The 11783-nt window shown below is 34.0% G+C and overlaps 1 protein-coding gene across 1 annotated transcript in view; it reads right to left on the bottom strand.

Annotated features, from left to right (window-relative positions):
• Positions 1–277: 277 nt before the first annotated feature.
• The window catches only part of PLXNB3 (plexin b1), an 82531-nt gene continuing 71025 nt past the window's right edge, over positions 278–11783 (bottom strand). The window contains exons 30-33 of the mRNA XM_051208202.1: positions 7660–7829; positions 6024–6219; positions 4660–4836; positions 278–1573 (exon numbers count right to left, since the gene is read on the bottom strand). Of these exons, the coding sequence (XP_051066508.1) occupies positions 908–1573; positions 4660–4836; positions 6024–6219; positions 7660–7829 (1209 nt within the window). The 3' untranslated portion in view covers positions 278–907. The remainder of the gene's footprint in view (positions 1574–4659; positions 4837–6023; positions 6220–7659; positions 7830–11783) is intronic.

The following is an 11783-nucleotide window of genomic DNA, read 5'->3' as shown; positions in this document are numbered from 1 at the left end:
AGAAACAGAAAATAAATAAACGAATTCAAATAAAAAAGGGTATATCTTAGATAATAAAACGACACAAATGGAGGAAAACATGAGAACTAAGAAAACGAAAATAAATAAATACAAATCATCACCGGCAACAATAACACGCTGATAGTAAGTACGCATACATACATCAGAAAACAAGTAGGGAAAAGGAATACAAGAGTAAATTATATATATATATATATATATATATATATATATATATATATATATATATATATATATATATATATATATATATAGCCTATGAAGAAAAACAGCCTGTCTAATATACTACAATCCAAGGAATTAAGAGACTATAAGTTCTAAACAAGAATAAATGCATCATAGTACAAAATTTATCCATCTCTTATTTATTGATTCTAAATGAAAATAACTCTTAACATAAAGCAGAACAAAACAAGGCAGTAATGAAATCTATACACAGAAAATAACTATAACTGGTTAAAGTGTACAAATGAATGTAATTGTTAAGTGATTTGCCTGAAATAATTAACTCTTGCACAATTTATGGATAGTGTTAAACAATGGAACAGTACAAGTCAGAATGGCCTAAAGTAAAATAAAAATGAATAGTAATAATAATAATAATAATAATAATAATGATAATAATAATAATAATAATAATAATCGGATTGTGTAGAAGGAGGAAAATAAATTCATAACAAAACATTCTGATTTAATCCAAACCAACTAACCAACGAGTTTATGAACAAACTGAATTCTATTTCATTGAATGATAATAATGGATTTATGTTCCATTAGAAAAAAAGACTATAAAACATTACCTACAAATTATTATAAACAAATTAATAAAGTAGTGGAGTTTAAAACTAATTTTACCTAGTGTATATGTGTAGAAAGATATTTTTCTTTAGGTTAATGGATCTTTATATTTAGAAATACTGTCTGCATATATATCATTTGTACTGATAGCTGTTGAATGAGCAGATAAATCAGCCGGTTTATTCGGTGATGTGTTATTATTATTATTATCATTATTATCATTAATTTGTGCATCATTCGGATGATAATGATAATAATGATGATGATAATGGTAATGATGCGCAGATCGACTAGTTTCATCACCAGCAAATTCTGTAGTTAATGTGTTATATGAACGAAGTGTATCTAAACAATCAGTTGCAGTTTGACTTGGAGCAGAAGAAAGTTGAGAAAAATTACCAACATCAACATTAGTAGTAGTAGTGGTAGTAGCACCAGAAGGGCGGAAAATTGCAGTTGTTGAACCATATGGAACAGAAATATCACCAACTATTGTAGAACATGGTAAAAATGAATTAAAATTTGGATGCATTGTATTTTGATGATAATAATGATGATATTTATCATTGCTTGATGTTTGAATAGTTTGTACATTATCTAAACATCGTTTAATTTCAATAAGGATTTGAATAATTTGCACAGGATTCCATTCTGTATTTGTAGACATAAAAGATTTTTCAAAAGGGTTTTGCTCTGAAATTTTATAATTACTGTATGATCGAGTGATGGCATCTTGTTGTAAATGAGCTATGAGCTTTTCATAAAATAAACAATGAAGAGAAAGTTAACAGAAACGTTAAGAAGTATATTCATGACAAGAAATTAATCATTATCTACTAACTAATACTTACGCCTGTTACCTCTCATTGAGTATAGGCCGCCGACCAGCACTCTCCAAATTACTCTTTCCTGAACTCTTCTTCCCAGTTCTTTCCAAATGCTATTCATCCTTTTGATGTCTGTCTACAATTCATGGGGCAATGCGTTCTTTAGTCTTTCCCTTCTTTTTATTCAAGATTTGAAGTTAGGAATCGCTTAGTGACGCAGTTTGATGATTTCCATAAAGTGTGACCTTATCTACTTCCAGAGACGTTCCTAATTTACTTCTCAGCTGGTAGTTCGTTTGTTCTCTGTTATAATAGGTTATAGCTGGAATTGTCCGGTCAACATATCTCAAGTATCTTGCATGGACAACTGCTTATAAGTAAATAAACTTTTTTGATGATGATTGTAGTAGTTCTCCGAGTCTCAGCTCCGTACAATAGAACTGTCTTAAAGTTTGCATTGAAAATTCTGAATTTGGTGTTGACTGACGACTATTCTTAAATTGTAGATATGTTGCCCCTGCTTTGCCAATCTGTGCCTTCACATCTGAGTCAGATCGTCCTCATTTATATATGATACTGGCCGGTTGCACGAAACTTCCACCTCAGAGCTTCTCCAACAACCGTGATTTGGTTTGAGCACGCTGTGTTGTATTTCAAGATCTTGCTTTTTCGCTTGTGTATTTTGAGACCTACTGATGCAGAGGCTGTTGATACACTGGTTGTCTTCAACTTCATTTATTGGTGTGTATGGGCTATAAAAGCTAGGTCATCTGTAATGTCCAAATAGTTTAGCCGCACTCAAACTGTCTACTATAGTCCATGTTTTCCCTGAGAATTAAAGGTCTTTATAATCCAGTCAACCACCAGAAGAAAGAGAAGAAGTAGGAGTAAGCAACATTGAAATGCACCTGTCAGCTTTCTACCATGAACGACTTTACAGTGTAGTTCTTTGTACGAATTCCATATGATATTGACGATCTTCTCACATACATTATGGTGTCGAAGAAGGTTTCATAGGGTTCTCTTATCCACGCTCCTAAACGCTCTCTGATAGTCAAGGAAGTTGATGTATAGTGATGAGTTCCATGCAATCAATTGTCCAACAATGATTCATAGTTTGGCGATTTGACCGGTACATGATTGATCCCTACCAAATCCAGCCTGTTGATCTCGAAGTTAAATGTACACTGAATTTTCTACTCCGTTCAGCAAGAATGCGTTGATTAAAAGATCTCGATGTATTAAGTGACTATTTCAGATAATTAATAGCCTAAAATAATGATCATTATTTTGATAGAGAAGTGTTTTGTAAAAATTAGATAAATTTGTTTAGAAATTAAGACAAAACAGTCACTACGTCGCTCCTAATTATCAATGATACTTTAACCAACGTCAATCTGCGATCAATACTATCTTTGATGTTTACTTCAATGATAAGTTGGTAACATCTGATTTTCATATTCCTAATCCTTGATGACCAAAAAAAACAATGTAAGTAGCTACAATCATTACCATAGTTATATGATTTGATGCAATAACCTAGTCCCAAAATCAGTGAAATGCTTAAACTCACAATTATAAATATATTCTGCAAGAAAGTAATTTTATATTGATTTTCAAGAGTCAGATATCATACATGCTCCTTACAATAAAATTATCAAAGTTCATTTGTGTGGAGCAACTATACAGGTAACAAAAACCCTGTTGGACAAGAGTTGTTTTATCATTGTTCGATTACATTGAAATAATTTTAAATGATGGAAGATTTAAGATGACCGGTCAACTAACTGAAATCTCTAAATGATCGTTTAACCTACCCAAAACGAAGTCAATGAGATAGCAAAATTTGATGACTCTTAAGTCTACATAAATAATTATTTTGTGTCTATGTGTAAAGGTGTTCGGTTATGTATACACTAGTTCTTTTCATATAATATATATTCAGATTTCAAATAATTAAATACATACTGTTACTAAATGTTACATGGCGTTAGTCAATCAGTTAAGAATCCACTATCCATTTAATTTTAGCCATTATGGAATACAGACAATTAAAGCATGCAAAAACAATAATTTTCACAGTTGAATTCATGAGTCAATCTTAACTAGACCGCTGTTGAAAACCTAAAATCACCGGACGGCCGTCTCGTCCTAATATTCAACTCCTCAGTAGTGAGCGTCACGGTCCTCACACAGAACTCGAACCCAGAACCTACGGTCTCGTAGGAGAACACTTAACCTCTATACCACTGAGCTGGCATCCAATCGTGTAAATGTTTCACTTCAACCGATCCATGATCGTGCGCAACCCTTCATCCATTATCTGAGGTGAATAAATGTCTCACACTCGACACATATTGAACTACACCCGCTACGGTTTCTCACTAGAGCTCCAGGAATTCCATCTTGAAGCTAGTCACTAGTGAGCGCATGATTATTATGAGTATTGGGATTTTGGGAGATTGCAGTGTTTTCACAGTTGATTTCATGAGTCAAGACTATGGATCGATTGAAGTTAGACATTAACACCGTTGGATGCTAGCTCAGTGGTTTAGATGTTAAGCGTTCTCGTACGAGCCCGAAGATCGTGGGTTCGAGTTCTTTGTGCATGATGGTGGATGCTCACTGCTAAGAAGTCCCATACTAGAACAAAACGACCATCCAATGCTTTTAGGTTTTTAACGCTGGCCTAGCTTAGATCGACTAGTGAATTCAGCTGTGAAAATACTAAAATCACAAATCTCCATATTGATAAAACAATAATTCCCAGTAATAAATTGATAATAAATCATTCTTTTAACTTTTATAACAATTATGGTGCAAGTAAAACACAATTTTTTTATAAAACAATATAAACCTATGGTCAAAGTTACTTCTGAAGTTCTATTCATACTAATTACAAATTATTCATTCATTTCTTCAACACAAATGATGTATGTAGCACTAAAATGTAGTAATTTTTTAATTAGAAATTACTATTTTTACTATTAAGAATTTAATAAATTCTACTCACCACATCTTGATAATTTCTAACATATTTTGTGTACAATTCAAAAACTGCCCAAGAAACATTGAAATCTGTAGAATGATTCTGAGAATGTTGTCGTAGCAGATTATTCATTGTTTCTTGTTCAACTGTAGGTAAAGCTTTAATTTCACGATAGTAATTATGCACTCTATCCCATTGTTGCTAAATGGAAAAGAGAGAAAAAAATAAATGATAGTTTACAATTGAGTTTCATAATTTAATACTGAGATAAATTCTATTTAAGAATATAGACAGATTAATCGAAAAAAATAATAGCATTTCTCAAGAGTGAAAAAGAGAAGTAACTCTAAATGTTGATCGTAAAAACCAATTACCTTTAAGAGACTCCTTACAGATATATCCATAATAAATTAAGGTTAGTCAGTCAACAGGTACACAAAACAAGCTTCCCAATTTAATATTAATCAACTAATTCATTGTAATCTGATGTATTAACAGGCAAATAAAACATTATGTACTGAATTATGAACTTGTACAATTTTGTTAATTACAGTGAGAGTTCTTCAAGTTTTGTAATGAGTAAAGTTTGTGTTTTAGTATAAAAATACTAAAATTGTGTTACATATATTGAACGTATAAAACAGAAGAGCCTATAATCGCAGACTATCAAGAGATTTTCATCTACGTTTTATACAGTCTGTTTATATTTCTTCTGATTGATTCATATAAAGATTTAAGGAAGATTGTAAGCAAATTGAGAACGAAGTTTTATCGCCATAATTTACACTTCATTATCTCACCTTTCCACATTTTCTTCAATATTTACCCCTATAATTTAATTTTAACACATTAATTAAACATTATTACAAACGGATTTCTTTTTCAGTGAATTAAATATTTACTTGTATGTTGTGTGGGACTAATAACAAACTCATGAATAAAAGCACGTTCACAAAACCATAACTATTCCCAGAAGCAGTGAAAAATATCAAATACAAAACTCGAAACATTAAGCCTTTTAGAAACGGGTTGTTTCATCAAGCAATGATTTGCACCAAAGAACCATGGAGGACCAGGTAGAATTTTGGCGACAGTGTGCAACGCCTTGGGGTAGTGTCCAGCCACAAAAATCTGCTAATTCAATCTCATGCTTTTCCTACTTATATAGGGTTCAGTTTTGTAACACATCACATCCAGAAATTAATTATCATGTTGCTGATCAAAAGAATGACTTATAAATGAAAAAGCTAGAGTTATCAATGAACATTAATGTCATAGCAAAAAGAAGGTCATACTTATATAAGACGTGCAATATTTATACTTAAAAAGCTTGTCTCATTTTTCCGCGTACAAATCAATACTTATCATAAAATTTATTTTAGACTTACAGAAATATCTGGAGCAAAAAGCAGTTTTACACAAGATGAATCCTTAGTTATTTTTTCTTTATTTGGTGCACATGCATAGGTCATAGCATGACTGAATGCATGAAACGAACGTTCTAATGCAGTATTACGTAATAAGGGAACATCAAATATATAATCCAAATTGGTAATGAATTGATTCCAGAAACGCATTTGTATACTAGACGAGGAAAAGAATAAATTAATTAGTATAATAAATCCAAAAAATGGATTGAGTGTTCAATGATATCACTAGAAAACAAAAAGTAACTTTATGTGTTCGTAAGTTCCCGAAATCCAGTTGGGATTTGTATAATTTGAACCAACCAAGAATTACTTACACAATATTACTATACTCCAGGTTTCAACGAATAAAATTACTAGACTGATTCAGAAACGGTTACGATACTTCATCTCAACAAGACAACAGAAGCTTAGTTCGATTTGAAAACAAACATAAATTACAGGCCAATACCAGTAAATGAAAAAGTAATTAACACAAAAATTACTTAACAACCTAAACTTCATCAAATGAAAGAGAAAAACGTGAAAAGGAATATATCCAATATTTTAGGGTAACAAGGTGATTATTATCAGATATTTTTTTGGGGGAAAATCAACTATTTTAAAGATGATTCAGGATACCAACTAGGATGTGTTGAGGTCCCATTCATACATATATGATAATAAGTAAAACTACCACATTCGCTGAATGGATATAATAAGGATATATGACTCTTAAGAATTTACACTAAGCTGGATATAATATATTAAATAACAATAAATAGGTTCATTAAATAATGATTTATTATCCGAAGAGAGGAATGCAGCCAAACTGAAACCCTAATGAATTATATAAACACTTAAAGAAGAGATGATTATACCAAGGAATGTGAAAAATTACTTGCGAATAAATCTGATCATTGAATCAAAAAGTTTAAGATTGTAGTATAAAACGACAAACCAGAGTTGTAAAAACAATTTATTGGCATATACTTTAGAATGACACAACATACAGTACCCATCTATACACAGCATTAGTTATGCAAGATTTTAACTCATGAATACATGGTATTCCATGAATTGGAGCTGAGTATTCAACTTGTAAATGATAATAAAAACGTTCATTAAGAAAACATTTAAAATGAAATAACATTTTTATAAAATTTGGCAATTGAGAGTAAGTAAGTGTAAAAATTATATTTGAAATAATCTCAGTGATTGAAAGTTACATACTTCCAACATTTCAACTCAACCAACTGATTTGAACTGCTTCACATAAGTGATCAAACTCAGTCACTGAGATTACATTAAATACAATTTTTACATATAGTGTTTTCTAAATAATTGACGCTCAATTCCTGCCAAACTGTTCATTTTATTGAATGTTTATATGAAGTTAAAAATTTCAATGTTACATTCAGTTGTTTACATAATGCATACAAACAGATGACTATTAATTATTAAAAGTAGTATTAGGAACAGTATTTACGATATTTTAATTTGTATAGTTCATAAACATGTTAAATGAGCTCTTTATAGAAATACTATCACTGTAAGTTATACGGTTAAAACAATGCCAATAATAATGATAATAATAATAATAATAATAATCACTAACCAGTTAGATTTCCAAGCATGAATTATTTTCGAATCGTGTACGCCTAGTTTAATTGCTTTATCATCCAAAAAATCAAAAAGATATTTAATTGGAGCTGGTAAACTATGCGACTGTACAACGCTGCTGAACATGACTTCGAATAATTTATCCATATATTTTGTGACAGATAACTTGATATTAGACAAAATCCAAAAAAGAGTGAAAGGTAGATGAGATGAACAGTGCAGATATGATTAAATATATTTATAACACGACTAAAAATTAAAGCTTTAAATTATAAATGATTAGAAACGGAGTTGTGTACAGATATATTTCCATACATTACTTTTTTAAAGAAGATTTACTTAAAAAAGCCGAGAGAATTTCATTTCGATCTGAATTAACAACAGTTTACAACTATGCTAGTGAGAAATTATTTTAATATATTATTACTAATAGTTAATTCAATGTGAAATGGTTTGGATTATCACAATATTGATATTTTTGACTGAAATTTGATCAGTATTGGTTGACATATAGATATTCTGTACAGATTGTCTTGATGTATCTATTATGATACAAGTTGATTTAATCCAAACCATTTCAAATTGAATTGATTTCTCATACCCATTGCCTTACTACTTTCTATTTGCCAAAGAAGAGAAAATTGAGATTGTTCGACTAAGTTCATAAATATACTGGAGGCATAAAAATTATTTGCATTAAAATGAAACGATTCAATAAAATATGAAAGAATAGATCAAATAGGTATACCGACATGATCGAATTCATGGTCAGTAACAACAGTCGCGGGTCAATTCAAGAGTATCAAAACATCGGACGAAAATACAATTGGAAATATATTAATGTATTGATTTGAACACATAGGCACTGGTTCAAAAAAGGGCACCAAAATATGTATGCGCCACACGATAAAAATGAATTTGTGAAGAGATAGGGAAAGGAAGGTGAACACAATAAAGAAAAAGACGGATAGAACTCTATGTGAGTGAATAATAATGAAGTGATGATAATAAAAATAATAGAAGGAGCAGTTCATTTAGGAAAAATACAACCAGAAAGGATTTTTTCAGTTAAAGAAGTTACTCTCACTTTTATAAAGAAAGTAAAAGAAGGTTACAGAGAGATCACCACAGGTTTATACTTTGAGTTATGTCTGGTAACGTCTCAAGACACTGTGTGACACCACCTCTAAGACTTCAACCACAGAATTGTGAACGACCAACAGAGGTCAGTTCTGTACAGCTTACCGTCATACAAACACATCATATCATACACTGACCAACTCTCCGCTTTTCCAACCAGTTCTAGCGTCTGTAAATAAAGCACGATGTGGAATTCTCTGGAACGACATTCGTATTATATGTACAACACACCGAAGTCGTGGTTTTGAAACGGTGTCACCGAATGAATTATTATCGCTTTGGCCGAACACATCTTGTCGAACCACTGGATTAGTAACATAGTATTGTAATTTAATGTCAGCAATCCTTTCGAGACAACGATGATCAAACACAGAGAGTTGTCTGATATTCTCAACTAGGAAAGCATGGAGCGAAACTACTCTCATCGATGCGTTGTAGATCTGACCGTTTTCAACCGGACTAACATCACGAAGGAGCCAAAGATAGCCCAGATTGACATAAGCCATTCTGGCTTTCATTATGCATGAATTGATCTCATCACACACGCCACCATCAACACTTAAACAGCTACTCAGATACACGGACTCTTCAACTACTCCCATCTTCTGGCTACTACGAGTGAGTGAAAGCACAAGATCTTTCCAGTCTTATAAAATTAGTTTTTACTTAGGAGGTGCAAAGCACATGTCATACCTACGGACAGTAATTGTCAACTGTTTGAATGGGTATTGCATGGCTTGGGTATTGCACAGTAAGACAATATCATCCGCATACTCAAGGTCGAAATGTTTTTCTCCAGGCAACAGATCCATACTGCCATTAACTACATCCACTAGAGCTTTCTCCAAAAGGTCATCGATAGCAAAGTTGAAGAGGAATGGTGAGATTGGGCAACTCTACCTAACCTCACTGTGTGAACGGAACAATGGAGAGAGGCGGTTGTATGTCCTCACTCTGTCGGAGGTGTTTGTATATAGGGCTTTTAGGATGTTAATAAACTTCTCAGGCACACCCTTCTTCAATAGACAATCCCAGAGAACAGTCCTGTCCAACGAATTGAAGGCAGCCCTGATGTCAAGAAACACTATGATTGTTGACCTTTGATAAGTATGACAGTGCTCTAATGTTTGGTGGAGGGTGAAGATGTGATCAATACATCCTCGACCAGAACGAAAGCCAGACTGCTCCTCGCTAGTCAATCTTTCTCAGGTTTTGAACAATCTATGAAGTATGACGGAAGCCAACAATTTGGACGCGATCGGAAGTAGACTTATCCCTCGATAGTTATTACATAGACCCTTCAAAAAGGGTAGGAGGTAGGTCATCTGGGCCTTTGACTTGCAGAGCTTCAAGAGTTGGAGTTCTTTGTGGACTTCCGCCTCATTCAGTGAACCAGTCGACACAGGCCTCGGAGGGCAGGACATTCTGACCAATGTTTTCAGGGCAGCAGATCAGTTGAACTGCTCCTCGAAAAACTCTGCCCGTAGTCCAAAACGTCGATAGGTGTTAGTGATAGGCATCTTATCATCTTCACAGGTTTTTTCGCTCACATCAAACTTCTTGCTGCCAGTGACTCAGGTGAGTTGAAAGAGCCTCCGGCAGTTACCAAATGCAGCTGCTGCTTCCAACTCATTAGCACGCACCGACCCCAAGCTTTTCGGTCCTTACGCAAGCTTTGCCCAATTTCATTACGTAGTAGTCCTGGTTCATAGTCAAATTCACGATTACCCGAAGTAGACCGATTTGCTTCAACGAGCCGTATTGATCCTGTAGAAATCCAGTCTAGATAAGGACTCCAGAAGGGACATCAGTTTTGCACACAACCACGCCAACGGTAGCTGATTGTGACGTGATTGATCTGAGTCCAGGTTCGAGATGCAGAGGGAGGACGTCAAATAGCACATCGGCGATGACTGTGCCGATAGTTAGTACTAGCCAGAAACAGATTGTGTTCCGAACAAATTCGGAGCAGACAGTTACCGTCATCAGACCTGAGACCAACAAGTCCCCATCGGCCACCTAAACGACTCTTTTCTGTGCCTAGATGGCCGATCTGAGTATTCAAGTCTCCAGCTAGTACTACAATACCTGTCGAACGCACTTTCTGTAGAAGGAATATTAGCTGGTGGTAAAAACCCTTGATCGCATCCGGGCTGCAATCTGTCGGAGTGTAGGCGGAGATGACGAGAGGGCATCGTTTATCACACCGATTTCTTCTCACTTCAGTGGAGCTTTCTAATATAACAGAACATAATCAACTGTTATCGGGGGTCCAATCGATGAACGGTGCCTCTGACCTAGCGCTTAGTGTGACACCAACGCCAAAAAAACTAGAAGATGCCACAGAGTCCCTGAATAAACACATGAAAAACGAGCTTTTGGAAGCGGTAGATGAAGCGAATTTGCAGTACTTGTCAGTCTTGAATACGGGTCGTAGATAGACAACAGACATCGAGGTTAAGGTTGTCTAAAGACATAGTCAACCTTATCTGTTGTCCGATCTGTATTAGTATGGGGACGTTAAAAGATACCCGTCTGAATGGCATACGTGGTTTCAGGAAGGTTGGTCCACAATTCGTATTTGGTGGTAGCATTAAAATTTTGACCAATCAGTGACTTGAGCTCGTCTTGATAGGATAGGGTTTTCACCATAGGCGAGCTGTCATACCAGTTGGAAAAGAAAATGATACACATAATGAGAATAAAAGGAAGTAGATAAGTGACATGGTATAAAAAAGTAAAAACGAGTGTTTTCAAATAATTGTGAATGTGATTTGTCTGAAAGCCAGTTGAAGCAAGAATAATTTTTCCCGTAGTAATCATCATTTGATTTGTGTGTGAGGTCGGATACTTCCTGCGTGCCCAAACCGAAGTACGTGGTTTCCTTAACTGGAAAAGACATGTGTTATGACTATCCAATCGATTTGAAACAAATATTAGCATGACTGAAATGATCGGAATCATAATATGATAACAGTA

This window comes from Schistosoma haematobium, chromosome 4, assembly GCF_000699445.3.
Source record: "Schistosoma haematobium chromosome 4, whole genome shotgun sequence".
Lineage (NCBI taxonomy): Eukaryota > Metazoa > Platyhelminthes > Trematoda > Strigeidida > Schistosomatidae > Schistosoma > Schistosoma haematobium.
Note: the sequence above shows the minus strand (reverse complement) of the source record. Positions and strands in the feature narration are given on the sequence as shown.